Source organism: Macaca fascicularis, chromosome 8 (genome assembly GCF_037993035.2).
Source record: "Macaca fascicularis isolate 582-1 chromosome 8, T2T-MFA8v1.1".
NCBI classification, from domain to species: Eukaryota; Metazoa; Chordata; class Mammalia; order Primates; family Cercopithecidae; genus Macaca; species Macaca fascicularis.
The window spans coordinates 78,168,009-78,185,893 of NC_088382.1; the positions used below are offsets into that span (position 1 = coordinate 78,168,009).

The 17,885-nt window shown below is 39.0% G+C and overlaps 1 protein-coding gene across 1 annotated transcript in view; it reads left to right on the plus strand.

The window, feature by feature from the left end:
- PREX2 (phosphatidylinositol-3,4,5-trisphosphate dependent Rac exchange factor 2) overlaps positions 1-17,885 on the plus strand; it is a 283,235-nt gene that overhangs the window by 252,815 nt on the left and 12,535 nt on the right. The window contains exon 38 of the mRNA XM_005563489.5: positions 10,709-10,811. Within this exon, the coding sequence (XP_005563546.1) occupies positions 10,709-10,811 (103 nt within the window). The remainder of the gene's footprint in view (positions 1-10,708; positions 10,812-17,885) is intronic.

The following is a 17,885-nucleotide window of genomic DNA, read 5'->3' on the forward strand; positions in this document are numbered from 1 at the left end:
CATTGGTTTCAAAGAACATCTTTATTTCTGCCTTCATTTCCTTATGTACCCAGTAGTCACTCAGGAACAGGTTGTTTAGTTTCCATGTAGTTGAGCAGTTTTGAGTGAGTTTCTTAATCCTGAGTTCTAGTTTGATTGCACTGTGGTCTGAAAGACAGTTTGTTATGATTTCTGTTCTTTTACATTTGCTGAGGAGTGCTTTACCTCCAACCATGTGGTCAATTTTGGAATAAGTGTGATGTGGTGCTCTGAAGAATGTATATCCTGTTGATTTGGGATGGAGAGTTCTGTAGATGTCTATTAGGTCCACTTGGTGCAGAGCTGAGTTCAATTCCTGGATATCCTTGTTAACTTTCTGTCTCATTGATCTGTCTAATGTTGACAGTGGGGCTATTAAAGTCTCCCATTATTATTGTGTGGGAGTCTCTCTTTGTAGGTCTCTAAGGATCTGCTTTATGAATCTGGGTACTCCTGTATTGGGTCCATATATATTTAGGATAGTTAGTTCTTCTTGTTGAATTAATTCTTTACCATTATGTAATGGCCTTCTTTGTCTCTTTTGATCTTTGTTTGTTTAAAGTATGTTTTATCAGAGACTAGGATTGCAACTCCTGCTTTTTTTTGTTTTCCATTTGCTTGGTAGATCTTCCTCCATCCTTTTATTTTGAGCCTATGTGTGTCTCTGCATGTGAGATGGGTCTCCTGAATATAGCACACTGATGGGTCTTGACTCTTTATCCAATTTGCCAGTCTGTGTCTTTTAATTGAGCATTAAGCCCATTTACATTTAAGGTTAATATTGTTATGTGTGAATTTGATCCTATCATTATGATGTTAGCTGGTTATTTTGGTTGTTAGTTGATGCAGTTTCTTCCTAGCATTGATGGTCTTTACAGTTTGGGGTGTTTTTGCAGTGGCTGGTACTGGTTGTTCCTTTCTATGTTTAGTGCTTCCTTCAGGAGCTCTTGTAAGGCAGGCCCGGTGGTGACAAAATCTCTCAGCATTTGTTTATCTGTAAAGGATTTTATTTCTGCTTCACTTATGAAGCTTAGTTTGGCTGGATATGAAATTCTGGGTTGAAAATTCTTTTCTTTAAGAATGTTGAATATTGGCCCCCACTCTCTTCTGGCTTGTAGAATTTCTGCTGAGAGATTCACTGTTAGTCTGATGTGCTTCCCTTTGTGGGTAACCTGACCTCTCTCTCTGGCTGCCCTTAACATTTTCTCCTTTATTTAAACTTTGGTGAATCTGACAATTATGTGTCTTGGAGTTGCTCTTCAAGAGGAGTATCTTTGTGGCATTCTCTGTATTTCCTGAATTTGAATATTGGCCTGCCTCACTAGGTTGGGTAAGTTCTCCTAGATAATATCCTGAAGAGTGTTTTCCAACTTGGTTCCATTCTCCCCATCACTTTCAGGTACACCAATCAGATGTAGATTTAGTCTTTTCATGTAGTCCCATATTTCTTGGGAGCTTTATTCATTTGTTTTTACTCTTTTTTCTCTAAACTTCTCTTCTCACTTTATTTCATTCATTTGATCTTCAATCACTGATACCCTTTCTTCCACTTGATCAAATTGGCTACTGAAGCTTGTGCATGTGTCACGTAGTTCTCATGCCATAGTTTTCAGCTCCATCAGGTCATTTAAGGACTTCTCTACACTGGTTATTTTAGTTAGCCATTGGTCTAATCTCTTTTCAAGGTTTTTAACTTCTTTGCAATGGGTTTGAACATCCTCCTTTAGCTTGGAGAAATTTGTTATTACTGATCGTCTGAAGCCTTCTTCTTTCAACCCGTCAAAGTCATTCTCCGTCTGGCTTTGTTCCATTGCTGGCGAGGAGCTGCGTTCCTTTGGAGGAGAAGAGGCGCTCTGATTTTTAGAATGTTCAGCTTCTCTGCTCTGGTTTCTCCCCATCTTTGTGGTTTTATCTACCTTTCGTCTTTGATGATGGCGACGGTACTGATGGGGTTTTGGTGTGGATGTCCTTTCTGCTTGTTAGTTTTCCTTCTAACAGTCAGGACCCTCAACTGCAGGTCTGCTGGAGGTCCACTCCAGATGCTGTTTGCCTGGATATTTCCAGTGGAAGCTGCAGAATGGCAGATGTTGCTGCCTGATCCTTCCTCTGAGAGCTTTGTCTCAGAGGGGCACTCGGCCGTATGCAGTGTCAGTCACCCCTACACTGAGGTGTCTCCCAGTTAGGTCACTTGGGGGTCAGGGACCCACTTGAAGAGGCAGTCTGTTGTCAGATCTCAAACTCCGTGCTGGGAGAATGACTACTTTCTTCAAAGCTGTCAGACAGGGACATTTAAGTCTGCAGAAGTTTCAGCTGGCTTTTGTTCAGCTATGCCCTGCCCCCAGAGGTGGAGTCTACAAAGGTAGGCAGGCCCCTGGAGCTGCAGTTGGAGCTTCCCAGCCACTTTGTTTACCTACTCAAGCGTCAGCAATGGCAGACACCCCTCCCCCAGCCTCACTGCCACCTTGCAGTTCAATCTCATACTGCTGTGCTAGCAGTGAGCAAGGCTCTGTGGGCGTGGGACCCTCCCAGCCAGGCACTGGATATAATCTCTTGTTGTGCCGTTTGCTAAGGTTGTTGGAAAAGCACTGTATTAGGGTGGGAGTGTCCCAATTTTCCAGGTACTGTCTGTCATGGCTTCCCTTTGCTAGGAAAGGGAATTCTTGGACCCCTTATGCTTCCCTGGTGAGGCGATGCCCTGCACTGCTCTGTGGGCTGCATCCACTGTCTGACAAGCCCCTGTGAGATGAACCCAGTACCTCAGTTGGAAATGCAGAGAAATCACCCGTCTTCTGGGTTGCTTACGGTGGGAGCTGCAGAATGGAGCTGTTCCTATTTGGCCATCTTGGAACCTCGATTTCAGTGTATTTTTCTTTCAGGGATAGTTTCCGGTGGTATCTTCGTAGGTAACATTATCAAGAACAATAGAAGTTTTCAAATTAATGTTTAATCCCACCTTCAATTTTAAAAATGTGGGGAAATAAAAAGTATCCCCTACTAAAGGTTACATTTCCTATTCGTAATTACTTTAAAAACGTGTTTTACTGCAACATCTACATAACATCGATTTATGGCAAATTGTTGTGACTACAAATTCAGAGATCATCACCCTAGATTTTCATGTGTTTTATTTAATGCGTTAGGGTCTGAGTAACCCTCCTCCACTAGTAATAAAAACATTTGGGGTTGCCCTCAGGAAATAGCAATATAACGATTAGCTACCAAGCAAAATATCAGCGTTCTGACAGTGAGCATGCTGAGAGCTGGCAAATAAATCCACAGTAGGAAAACAGAGCTCAGAACCATAAACCTCAAATAGTTCTGGTTTCCCATGTCATTTCGTTGTGAGTTACAGTGTGGCCCAAAAGGGGTGTTACAGCTCCCCACATGTTCAGTAAAATGCATTTTAGCCCTTGAGAGATTGGCTTCCTTGCTCAGTACAGTTTGAATCAATATTAAATGAGGCAGTAGGCTTCTGGAGATTTTGAAATATAGAACTGATTTTAGAATAAAACAGTTGTTTTTGTCTGTAATCGTGGTAAATGACCAAATGTAGGAGGCCTGTAGGTTTTGAGAGACTCTTCTATCTAATTTATTATAGAAATGTTTGTTGTTGTTGTTGTTTTTAATGCTTTTATTTTATTTTTATTTTTTTGTTGTTGTTTTTTTTTTGAGACGGTGTCTCGCTCTATCGCCCAGGCTGGAGTGCAGTGGCCGGATCTCGGCTCACTGCAAGCTCCGCCTCCCGGGTTTACACCATTCTCCTGCCTCAGCCTCCCGAGTAGCTGGGACTACAGGCGCCGTCGCCTCGCCCGGCTAGTTTTTTTTTTGTAGTTTTTGGTAGAGACGGGGTTTCACCGTGTTAGCCAGGATGGTCTCGATCTCCTGGCCTCGTGATCCGCCCGTCTCGGCCTCCCAAAGTGCTGGGATTAGAGGCTTGAGCCATCGCGCCCGGCCTATTATAGAAATGTTGTGAGTCATCTTAAAAGGGAGGGTTAACATGTAAACAATATCCACTTTAAGTAAGAACTGATATCTTCAAAAGGGAACTAAATATAGTATAATGAACCTAATTTAGAAATGATTGAAATACAATATTTTGCATGTAAGCCAATTTAGAAAACGAAGCTTTGTCTCTCCAGTGAGACTTAGTTGAGGAGGGGACGGGAGACACTTCTCTGGCATCTAGAAATGGGGTTGGGAAACAGGAGATTAGTTCACATGCTTTTCCTGACCTTCCTTTAGTTCTGCAGTTTGCTATATAAAATAAACTCAAGATCTGGTGTCTAAGATCAACTGGGACAAAACCTGAAAAAAAAATCACCAAGAATTTTATCAGCAAATGCCCAAATTATAGTCTGGTAGACTTTACTTTAACTGAACTTGGTTTTTAAAAGAAATATTGGCATACATTTGTCTTTAGCTTTGTGTAATTATTGTAATCTTATAACATCATAATTTACTCCAGGGTTATTTTAGTGAGCACCTCTTTAGGATAAAAAGGACTATAAAAATATAAAGTAGAAACCTTTTAAATAGTGGAAATATGATGAGATTTGAGAAACTGTGATTTACTTGTGTTCCTTAAGTTTTTCCAAATAATGTACTCCCATAAAGAGGAGGCTCCTCTACACAGACTTACCATGGGCAGGGATCACATTCATCACTTCAGGTCTTTCTTGCTGTACTTTATGAGGTCAGTACCCCTGCTTTCCTCAGTTCACGGGGGAGATGCAGGCTGAGAGTAGAAGTAACCTGGGTACAGCTCCATAAGACTGTCTTCAAACCCTTCTGTTGTCAGCTGCCATTTTGCATTCGGAAAGAGGTTCCAAGATAATTTGAAAGTAGTGAAAGACAGAGAATAAATGGACATGGGATTGGGGGAGGGGTTTGTACAATGGTACTAAGAAGCTGACCGAAAGCGGAAAGCAGTTGTGGGTTGTGGGCAGTAAGTAGGATACTGGGATAATGAGGTGGAAAGTGGGAGAGGATGAAGAGTTTGCCTTTGAAAATGTTGTCACTGGAAAGCAACTGAAGATGCTTTGAATACAGTGTTGATAAACTGTTATGGTTGGGTACTTAGTAAATTAGTTTGGTAATTTACTTAAATTGTTCTTTGATATCATGTAAATATAGAAATGTTTTCATGTCAACCAAAGAAGTAACCAAACCCACTAACTCCTAAACTCTGATGCCCAAGGCTCTGTATGTTTGAGCCGAGGCTGTTTCCCCAACCTCATCTCCTTCTCCCTGTGTGCACCAGCATATTGAGCTCCACACTTGTTCATGAGCAGACTGAACTGGCATTAACCTCAGGGCCTTTGTACTTACTCTCCTTGAAATGGTCTTCCCCAAAACAATACCTCCCTCTGCCATTACACCCTTCACTAGTACCATTCCACTTTCTAATCTGCCACAAAATTTATTTTTTCTGGGTAAATCATTCCCACCTGATATTATACATTTGCTTCTTTATTTTCTTTGTCCTCTCACTGAAATTTGATCATCAAAAGAGATGGGATTTGGCTTTGTTCACTGTTGCATCTCCTACACACTGGAGTAATGGAGATTTGGGGGTCTGAAGTTAAGTAAAATAAAGTCAGAAAGAATTTAGAAAATTACAAAACAAAATAGGAATGAAAGGTAATATTCAGAATATAAGAAAAAATAAATTGCTATGTATTTTTAAATTGTTGTCAAATGCAAAAAAAAAAAAAGACAAGAAAAGAAAACGCCTCTAAGTTTCTTTAGCCTATGAACCATAAATCTGAAAGAATATGCCACAGAGTAGTTTCTGGCTGTATAGTTTCAACCCTTTTGTCCTCCAGAACATACACATTTCCCATCCTGGGGGCCTCAGGATATGGGTGTATTACATCATGACCTCTGGTCCTGCACCTCTTTTCCAGCATTGGGTGATTGTGTGCAATGGGCAGTAGGAATACTCTAGATGCCATTTCTACACAGAATACTACAATAACCCAGCCATCAATGAAAGTAATTATTGTCCAATAAATAGGTCCCAGCAAATCTAGCCTGAATGCATCCCAACTCAACTTTCTTTTTTTTGAGACGGAGTCTGGCTCTGCCACCCAGGCTGGAGTGCAGTGGCCGGATCTCAGCTCACTGCAAGCTCCGCCTCCCGGGTTTACGCCATTCTCCTGCCTCAGCCTCCCGAGTAGCTGGGACTACAGATGCCCGCCACCTCGCCTGGCTAGTTTTTTTGTATTTTTTAGTAGAGACGGGGTTTCACCGTGTTAGCCAGGATGGTCTCGATCGCCTGACCTCGTGATCCACCCGTCTCGGCCTCCCAAAGTGCCCAACTCAACTTTCTTCAGCTCGGTTTCAAAAGTAACCACAGCCAATTGGACACTACCCAACATTACAGAAGGAAGCTGGGGTGTAAAGAAGACAGCAGCTATGTCATTTGCAGTTAAAACATTTTGCTTCTGCACGTTTATAAAGGTATGTGACTATGTGAACACAGTGCTGACGCCCCTCGCAGAACCTGGAAAGGGATTCGTACAAGTAAGGGGCCTTGAAACCCAAGCTTTTGTAGCTCCACAGTAAATCCACTCCTGCCAGCAACTTTTGGTATTTGTAGGTACAAAGTAGACAGTCAAAAAATGTTTGGCAAACTAATAAATGAAAGAAAGAATCATGCAATAAAATACATTTTAATACGTCTTCCTTAGCATTGCTGAATCAAAGTGTCCTTCAAATTAAATGGAACCCATTAACTGTAGGTTACATTTATCATATTAAAACTGTGCTCAGTAACTGAGTGGTTTGGGATCTGTTCTCAGTTCAAAATATGTCAAGGAGATTTATTAATTATAAGCACAGATATATTGACCTTTTCCTTTTTCTTCCTATGGGGAAATTAAACATTTCTATGTAACTTTGCTACCCTATCAAGTGTGCTTCCTCACATGTATACTCTAAGCAGAGCAATTACTTGGAATGTCTTTTTACTAAAATTATGGACAAACTTTTTTCAGTGCCTATGTTACAATTGCCTTTTTATGAAGGACAAATACTACTCTGTGGCATTTATTTCATTATTTTGTGGCTTCTAGGGAAAGAATTGTATGAATATTTTTTAAGTGATGTTGTAGTAGAAGGAGCTGAAAAATTGAAGACCTATATTTTCCAGGTGGGGTAAAAATATAGATTTATTCAAATTTTAGTTTAATTGTAAAACAGAGTTCATGTTAGAAAGAAGATTGGGGCATCAGGTAAGAAACTCCGTATTGGGCTGGGCCTGCTGGCTCACACCTGTAATTCCAGTACTTTGGGAGGCTGAAGCAGGTGAACCACTTGAGACAAGGAGTTCAAGACAAATCTGGGCAAAACAGTGAAAACCCATCTCCACAAAAAATACAAAAGTTGACTGGATGTGGTGGTATATTCCTGTAGTCCCAGCTACTTGGAAGGCTGAGGAGGGAGGATCACCCGAGCCCAGGAAGATGAAACTGCAGTGAGCTGAGATGACGCCACTGCATTCCAGCCTGGGCAACAGAGTGAGGCCCTGTCTCCAAAAAAAGAGAAACCTCGTATTGAATGAGGGTTCCTGGCCTTTAATATGCTCCTTTATTTCTCTTGCCCAGGGCTAGCATATCAGTCTCTCTGGTCATTAGAAAGTGCCTATAAAATCAAATGAGCTCTTGTAAACCTGCCTCTGAGTATATATTTATGTACCACTGAAAAATGGTGTGCCACCTTCTGGACCTGGAGTCCATCAGAGAATGCCAACATCGGAGTGTTTCTTGCAGATGCTGATTTTTTCCACTTGACATTCAAATTGAGACAGTTGGGAGAAGATGAAAAGCTACTGGGCAAATAATGGTATACTGACAGAAGAGTGGCGGCCTTCCTGAGGGGCTTTCTTCCGCATGCTTAGTTTAGGAAAATGGAATTCTGTGATGCTGTGAGTGGAAATACAAGGCCTTGATTGGACCCATCAACCATGATTCAAATTACAGGCACTATTTCCCACCTTTATGTGACTGCCTCTTTTAAACACTTTTTACTTTTTTAACATTTCAAATTAATTTTGGGGCCTAATTGGAAGATACATAATGGTTAGCACGAAAAGACAAATAAAGGTGCAACCATCTGTTTTTGAAATGCTGGGGAAAGAGAATATACATATCCATTTGAAGGCAGACTTTTCTCTTAGGTGATATGTGATTGATTGTAAGTCATACTTTGAGGTGTCCTTTCAGAGAGCATGTTCCTGGGCACATTCACTTCCTGATTGCAGTAAAATCTTTTAAAATCTCTGGCGGGTAATTTGCTGCTGTACTGCTGCTTACTACAACTTGAGGTAGGGAGAAAGAAATCAGTTTAAAAGGATTAAGAAGATGAATAATAATCGTTGACTGTCTATTAAAAACCCTTCACAGTGTGTAGGTCTTGTTTATAAGTGAGTACATGAGAAATAGAGCAAGCTGTACTTTATCAGTAAAGCACAGACATATTTCAGCATGACTAGAAAAAGATATTTTTTTCCACGCCTTGGCTTCATTCAGCTGGTGTAATGAGCATTATTGATTAAAATGTTAGGATCAATAAACATTTAAAATTGGAGTGGAGGAGACCTTAAGGAGGAGAAAAAGGTTACGCTCTGTTGAATAAACTGGCAATTAAATGCTTTGTAGAAAACTAATTTTTTTTTTCTTTTTTTTGAGCTGGAGTCTCGCTCTGTCGCCCAGGCTGGAGTGCAGTGGCACCATCTCAGCTCACTGCAAGCTTCGCCTCCTGGGTTCACGCCATTCTCCTGCCTTAGCCTCCTGAGTAGCGGGGACTACAGGCACCCACCACCACGCCCAGCTAATTTTTTGTATTTTTAGTAGACACGGGGTTTCACCATGTTAGCCATGATGATCTCAATCTTCTGACCTCGTGATCCACCTGCCTCAGCCTTCCAAAGTGCTGTGATTACAGGCATGAGCCACTGTGCCCGGCGGAAAACTGATTTTTTAAACATGAACTGTTAGTTATACTGCTTGGCCTTCATTGGCATAGACTGTTCTGCAGCTCACGTGTACATGTAAAACAATATGCATTGTTATCAGACTCACACACTGAAAGTTTGTGAACATCATGTACAACTAGAACTTAATAATGAAACTTTAGCCCACCTGGACATGTGTTAATAATAATGAATTCTCTGCAATGATAATGAGAAAGCTGCCTCTTGAGTCGTTTAACAGCCAATGGAACTTACGTATTTCTCCTTAGAATGCAGTTATGTGTAATCACACAGTTGCACTTTGTGAGGTTCTGATATTACAACAGTAATGTTTTAAATCTCTGTCTCCTCTTTTTCTTAATTATCAGTGTCAAAACCTACCAAATACATTGGACTTCTGTGTTAGAGCCTCATAACCAAGAACTTCCGTGTTACAGCCTCATAACCAATGAGTTAGGTATTTCTCCCATAGAAACAATTGCACTGTAGAACTTACTTTTATTTGCAGGGAAAAATACTAGACAGATCTAGGAGAATACACAAATAAAACAACAAACTACAGGGAGGTAAATGCAAAAATAAGGAAAAGGCTAATTAAAATATGAATATGTTAAAAAAAAACAAGTAAAACAAAATCCATTAATACAATTTTAGGAGAAGCATCTAAAATTGACAGTTTTTATGAAATGCATGCAAAAGATACTTTTAAAAGAACAATTCAGAGACCAGCACCTGAAAATGTTAACAAATATACATAGACTTTAAGGGGTACTGTTGAGATCAATGTGGAAGAACATAAAAGAATGCCTTAAAGAGAAGGAAAAGAACAGCCAGGCACAGTGGTTCACGCCTGTAATCCCAGCACTTTGGGAGTCCATCCTGGCCAACATGGTGAAACCCCGTATCTACCAAAAACACAAAATTAGCTGGGTGTGGTGGCACGCACCTGTAATCCCAGCTAGTTGGGAGACTGAGGCAGGAGAATCGCTGGAACCTCGGAGGCAGAGGTTGCAGTGAGCTGAGAGTGCGCCACTGCACTCCAGCCTGGCGACAGAGCGAGACTCCGTCTCAAAAAAAAAAAAAAAAAAAAAAAGAGAGAGAAAGAAAAGAACAAAGACTCACCAGTCACTAAATGCTGGTTAGAATACTTCTCTCAGGGCTACTCTGGGTATCACATTTCTATATAACTAGTTACGAGTTCCTTTTGGAACTTTTACAAATGCGCTTTTAGATTGGGTCCAATAAACACATTTAAAAAAATCAATTCTGACCTCAATAAATAGTAATTTTGCTGTTTATTCTTCTATAATATTTGTATATAAATCACTATAAATCTATTAATTATCAATATCTAGAAGTTAATGATAAATATTCTTTAGTCATTTCTTCTAAATTACATGAAATATCATTAAAGAATAATACTCAGTAATAAAACTTGTTCTAATTCTGGTTATTTAATTTTCTGTAGATAAGTGCTCTTATAAACATAGTTCATCATGGGTTTGTTTTAAATTTAAATACTTAATTTCTGACCCCAGTAGTGTACCTTTATAATCTATTTTTAAACTGGTGTTCTATGTAGAAAAATCAGCGGTTCGTTGTCTAGCCACTTTTATTTTGGCTGGTGCCTTCTGATTTTGCAATTAGTAATCCACATCATCTCAAAGGGTGTATCAGGAAGCATGGGGTCTGACTTGCCCTTCCCTTGACCCCCAGGTGCACCCTGAGCGTGACGCTGGAGCAAGCCATCATTTTGGCCAGAAGCCACGGATTGCCACCTCGCTACATCATGCAGGCTACAGATGTGATGCGGAAGCAGGTAGGTCTCATGGAGACTTGAGAAGAGTTGTTTTGTAGGCCCTGGACTTGAAGATTCCTTTGTTCATTTATCAGGGGTCTGACAGGTGCCTGGATGTGATGTACAGTTTACTAGGCTCAAAGGTAACTCATGAATGAGAAATGCTCCCAGGGAGAAGATGCTGCAGGCACCAGTCTGAGGTTCTGCAAGAATCTTAGAGAACTCTGGAAAAAGGGATGTCTATGCAGTAATCTGCAGGCAGAAAGGGACTTGACTAAGTGGAATAAAGTAGCAGTGAATTTGGCGTTTATGTAAGGAACAAGTAAAGGCACATATGGCATTTTTTGGCAATTGTTAGTGGTAAAGCTTGAGGTGGAGAGGGATAGGGGCAAGGGAAGAGGAAAGAATTGAGGGTCCTGCTGGCTCCTGGTGATGCCAAGGGACTTTCATGCCATACTCAGCGTGTACATTAATCCAAGGATAAAGCACTTACCTCAAATTTTCCTTTAGGGGATAAATAGCAGTCTTTGGACTGTCTTCAGGTCACTGGAGTACTTACAGGCGAGAATATACTCTCTTATAAATAGAATGAACTTTATTCTATACAGTAGCCCAATAGTATTCTAAGTGTGGTGGTTTAGTTTTTAACTCTTAAAGTTATTTTTAAAAATGCACTAAGCTCCAATTTACTAATTATGAAAATGTGCTTAATCTAGCAGAAAAGATACTTAACCTACAGAAAGACAAATCAAAAGACACAAATTTTATATGTTATTCTACCACCTTTTCTTTGGACAACCACAATAAATTGATTTAACAAATTTCTCTACTTGCTGACTTGGTTTGAGTTGCCCAGTGACAGTGAGTGATTTAGTTTTTAAGATATGCTTTGTAATTATGACTACTTTGTTTATTGGAAGCTTAGTGTCTAACTCTCAGGCAAACATATAAATCCCTTTGGGCTTGCTCCCAAGACTGTATTGCAGAATGCCAACAAAGCCCATGAAAAAATCAACTGAAGAGGCCAACATCAAGCTGGTGTCTTCAATGCAGAGATCAGGCACAGGGAGAACATATTGGTACTTCTGGTTAGGGCTCAGGAGCTGAAGATTGAAACCAAGATCTTAGAAGGTCTAAGAGAGATTTGTTAAGTAAAGGTTAGAACTAAGAAGCATGTGACGTACTGTGGGCCAGCTGGAAAGGATAAACACAGATGTGATTTGCCAGAAGATTTAGGAAGGACTTTTTGGACATATATACAAATTATGTTTCAAAAAGTAGATCCAGGTAAACTTATGATTATTCATATCACAGTTGAGATTTAAGTTGCTAAGAAATACAGAAAGAAATTAATCAACTTTCTGTTTGATCATATTGCTTATTAGAGTAGGTTTGTGGGAAGACTTGGGAAGGGCCATCTCAAAATTATAGCTTATGACAAGCAAAAGAAACTGGAATTTATTTTTTTTAAGAATATTCCACTAAGGAGGTAGTTATGAGTTGGTGACATATCCATTTCTACCTTATAGATTTGAATAGTCATAATCATATCGAATACTTTAACTTTTTAAAACTAAAAATGGAAATAGAGAAAATAGAGATAAAGTAAATTGATATTATGTAGGCCCCAATGACTCACTTAACTGGTGTAAAGCTCTTTAAAATACAATGTAAATTATATTTATATAGTATTATTATATTGTTGTATATAAGTATAGTATAATTTTAAAAGTCATGGGATTCCTTATAAAATTCCTGTTGATATATAAACCTCACTATTTTGTCAGTATATATCACTTGTTCTTCCCCCAAATTTTTTAAAAAACTGAATACATTTGGAATAGGTAGCTTTCTTCCTTTGTTATTTGTTCCTCTGCCCCAAGTTGTGACGTCCCAATGGCTATGAGAGGCAAAGAAATAAGGTTTAACTTCTTTGTGAAAGATCATAGAGCCTGGGACCCTCTTTTAAGGAAACTGGGCAGACTGGTGACCCCAGAGATTTCTTCAAAAGTCCTCCTGTCACCGATTCTCCTTCCAGTGTTCAGCAGTAGCAGATAGTGAGAGGCTGAGGTCCAATCCACAAGCCAACTCTTACCTACTTATGGTTTGAGCAGTTAGAATGCAAGTCTGAATGAAAGGTCTAGCTTGGATTTTCTCTCCTTTTTACCTTTCAACCTCAGGGACAGTTACTTAACCATTTAGACTCAGCTGTTTAGAGACTAAGTGGTTAGATACTTGTCATCTTCAGTATATATTGAAGTAGTTGCATTATTGCATTATCAGATTTGTATGATGATATTTTAAAGAATAATATTTAGTGTCTATTACAGTTTTACAATATATAAATGAATAATATAATGAAAAAATTAAGATTTTTTAGTTTTTTTGAGAATAAGAAGCTTTTTGGCATGATTTATTGTTCTTATTTACAATTTCAGTATTGTTTTCCTCTACAGATTTTGGGTATATACTTTTCATAGAGTTGTTATTTTAACTCACTGCTTGAGTTTGAAGGAAAGATAAAAGACAGAAGAGAAGGGTACTATGTCTTTCACAATGTTTTGCTAATGATTATAACAACCTTAGGCATCACTTTATGTAACCAGCTGATTTGATTAATAAAAGGCTTGCAGTAGAAACTGTCATTTACATTATAAATTTAAATTTTTCTATGCCATAAATTATATATTTCTAGGCTCTTTGATGGCAGCCTAGAACAAATGTCTTCTTTTCTTTTCTTTTTTTTTTTTTTTTTGAGACAGAGTCTCGCTCTGTCACCCAGGCTGGAGTGCGGTGGCCGGATCTCAGCTCACTGCAAGCTCCGCCTCCTGGGTTCACACCATTCTCCTGCCTCAGCCTCCTGAGTAGCTGGGACAACAGGCGTCCGCCACCTCGCCTGGCTAGCTTTTTGTATTTTTTAGTAGAGACAGGGTTTCACCGTGTTTGCCAGGATGGTCTCGATCTCCTGCCCTCATGATCTGCCCATCTTGGCCTCCCAAAGTGCTGGGATTACAGGCATGAGCCACCGCGCCTGGGCACAAATGTCTTCTTAACCTTTTTAATAAAAACTGGGATTCCAAAGTATCCTGCATCACGCTGGGCACTAAGCATCACACTGGGCACTAAGAACAAAGACATGAGGTCGATGTGGTCCTTGCCTAATCTCACGGTGGACACATGCATGGGAAAATCACCATGTCATGGGCACAGGCAAGCAAGTCTCTGTAGGGTAACTAACCTCAGCATATCAAGACTCAGAACAGGAAGCAAATGAGTAGACTGAGCCCCTCCCTGGCTGGGATAAGTCTTACTCATTTTTGTATCACAGTTTCCCAGAATAGTACCTAGCACAAAGTAAATGCCAAAAGATGTTTGTTCAATGATTTCATTCTAACTAGGATAGCTGGAGAAGGGCTTCATGCAGAACATGAATTTATGATAGGGACTAAGAGCACAGAGTAAGTTTTTGTTTAGTTTTAGATTTAAGGGATACATGTGCAGGTTTGTTACATGGTTACGTTGCATAATGCTGGGATTTGGACTTCTATTGAACCCATCACCCCAACAGTAAACATTATACCCAATGACTAATTTTTTAATCCTGTCCCCCTTCCTTTCTCTCCCCATTTGGAGTCCGCAGTGTCTGTCGTTTCCATCTTTACGTCTATGTATACTCATTGTATCGTCCCCACTTAAAAGAGAGAACATGCAGTATTTGATTTTCTATTTAAGTGTTAATTCACTTAGGATAATGGCCTCCAGCTGCATTCAGCCTGCTACAAATAACATGATTTTATCCTTTTCATAGCATATAGTATTCCATGGTGTATATGTACCACGTTTTTTATCCAGCCCACTGTTGATGGGCACTTAGGTTGGTTCCATGACTTTGCTATTGTGAATAAAAGAGAACAGACTCGTGAGCCAAGCAGCCACAATTTGAATTCCAACTCCAGTGTTGACTATCTGGGTGATTCAGGGGAATATTCTTAGCCTCTTTGGTACTTAGTTTCATCAGTATTAAAACAAGGATAGTAATAGTACTTGTTTCATAGTGTTGTTGTGAGGATTAAATAAGTAAATATACTTAATGCACTTAAAACAGTGCCTGATATGGTGAGTGACCAATCAGTTATTAACTAAGATGATATTTGATTTGGAACTTGGGAGATAAATATGATGCCGACAGGACAGGAAGGGGGCAGGAAGAGTGTTTAAGTAGAGGGAGCAATATAAGCCAGAGTGTAAAAACGCAAGTAGCTGGAATGTTGAGTGTATGAACAATATAGATGAATTTAAAGTGAAATGTGCCAACTGATGTCTTCACCATGACAAGCATCAGTTTTATTTGAAACCTTTTAAGAAAGCAAACATTTTTCTTAATGGAACTACTTAATGGAAATACTATAAGGCTATAGACAAAAAGCATTGTACACAAATACTGCACACTAGTTAGTAAATCTGTTTTTCACAGGGTATGATTTAGGAATTCTGATTTATGTGTTACTAAGAATGAACAAATAAGTTATTGTAAATAATGAGAAGCTGATTTCTCACTGTCTGAGAAAAAAGTTACAAATAAGGAAAGGAAGAAGGCTGGAATCTGGAATGAACCCTATGCTACTGGATTGAAATCACATGTATCAGTATGAACTGATAAATACACACACAGACACATACAAATATGGATAGATGTAGAAATGACTATAGATGTATGAGTATGTTTGTATATGTAAATTAGCCCTGCCTGCTGGAAAGGCCTAGTTGCAGTTATCCTCCCAGTAGTAAAGAGCTCACTCAGTGTCCAAATCTTGGCTTCTAAATACCATTCCCCAATAAAAATAGCCAGGGCCCCTTGGAGAAATGGTAAATTACCAGATGAGACAAGAAAGACAAGTCTGGAACATCTTGAGGTGCCAGAAAATAAAGGAGTACTAAACAATGATGGCAGCATATTAAAAAGGCACAAGAAACAACCAGAAAGAGCTCCCAGTGGCCAAAACTGAAAAAAATTTAGCAAAAAGAAATAATAATAATAATAAGTATTGGATTATATCTCATGGAATAAAATAATTATGAGTCCACACTGATTTAAATACATACTTGAATAAATAAATAATTTAGAGAGAAGAGATTACTCTTTTTAACAGAATTCCAGTCCATAACAAAACAATATTATTGTTGTAGACAAGATACAGCAACGGAGGCTAAAATCAGTGAGTGAAAGTTTGAAGAGAAACAGGATATTGCATAGTCTCATAGTATATCCCCAAACGTATTTATTAACTACAGAAAAAAAAAAAGCAATGAGTAACTTTACAGTAGCAAAATCTTGCAGACACCAAAGTGATCAAAGTTAATGTTAGCAGTGATAAGATATGACGACATCCTGTATCCCCTGATAGGATGCACTGAGAAGGGCATGACATCACTTCTGTGATTTTCTTGCCCCAAGTGCATTTCCTGTTTCTAATCGTGAGCAAACATCAGACACACCCAAACTGAGACATTTTGCAAAGTAATGACCAATACTTATCAAGAGTGTTAAGGTCATGAAAGGCAGGAAGAACCTAAGGAACTGGCAGAGATTGGAGGGGAATAAGGAGACATGTAAGCAAAAAGCAATATGGGATCCTAGGTTGGATCTTAGAACAGAAAAGATACCTTAGTGGGAGAAAATGAAGAAATTTGAATAAGTTGTGCAGTTTAGTTGATAATATTGTACCAATGTTAATTCTTGGTTTTAATAATCATACTGTGGTTAAGTGAAGAGTTAACATTAGGGGAAGCCACATGGAGTATGTAAAGTCTCAGTTCTGTCTGTATTTTTCTCTAAGTGTAAAATTACTTCAAAATAAACAGTTTTCTTTGTTTGTTTCTTTGTTTTTGTTTTTAAAGACTGGTCAAGTGCAGTGGTAAAAAGTGGGGAAAGAGCAGAACAATGAGTTCAATTATCTGTAACTGTCTGTGAACAGTCAGTTGAGATAACTGCTTTTGGATTAGCCAAAATAGTTTTTCTTAAGTCCATAATTGCAATTCCTAAATTTCTTCCCACCTTTCTTTTTGATGCCACACTCCCTTCCCTATTTGTTTTCCTATTTTACGTCCTTTTTGAGAGAATATGTTATTTTTTTCCTTCTTTTTATCTTGTTTCTTTCCTTAGTTCCGAATGTAGTAGCTGGAGAGAGAGTTTCAGAGTTTTTGGACAACTCTCCTTAACCTATTCCAAACCCCAAACTCTAGTATTTGGTCCTATGTAGTAATTAATTTTCATGAGGAACTAAAGTGATTATAACTTCATTCATGAATTTGATAGACTGTGAAGACTTTTTCATTGCCAAAGTAGATTGTATGATAAACTCTGAGGCAGAATTACTAGATTTCATAGATCTGCATGGACGTAGCTTGTCCAGAAATTGCTTCAGAAGTGGTTAAGAAAATATTTTTTTGCTATGTACTAGTAAACTTAAAATAGTTAATGATTCAGGTAAGAAAAAAACCAGGTGTGATAAAACTGTGATTTCTGTTCCAGAAAAGTGCTAACACAGAGCAGGTATTTATAGTCTGCTCATTTACTATTTTCAACATCTTTTTAAAATTTTTATTTATTTTTATTCTTTTTCTCTCTTTTTTTTTTTTTTGAGACAGGGTCTCACTCTGTCTCCCAGGCTGGAGTGCAGTGGCACAAATATAGCTCACTGTAGCCTCAGCCTCCTAGGCTCAGGCAATCCTCCCACTTTAGCCTTTCGAGTACCTGGGACCACAATCGAGTAGCCATGCCTGGCTAATTTTTGTATTTTTTTAGAGACAGTCTCACTATGTTTCCCAGGATGGTCTTGAATTCCCAGGCTTTAGTAATCTTTCCACCTTGGCCACTCAAAGTGCTGGAATTACAGGCATGAGCCACTGTGCCTGACCTGTTTTCAACATCTGAAGTATTGATTGCTTCTAGGAATAAAGACAAAGCAACATAACAGCACATTTTTATTAAAAGCATTAATTTTGAAAATGCTCTGATGGCGATATCTATCTTTCTCTTGGCTAATCTCCCTTGAAGTTAAAGACATTGTTGGAATAAGTATCCTACACATAGAT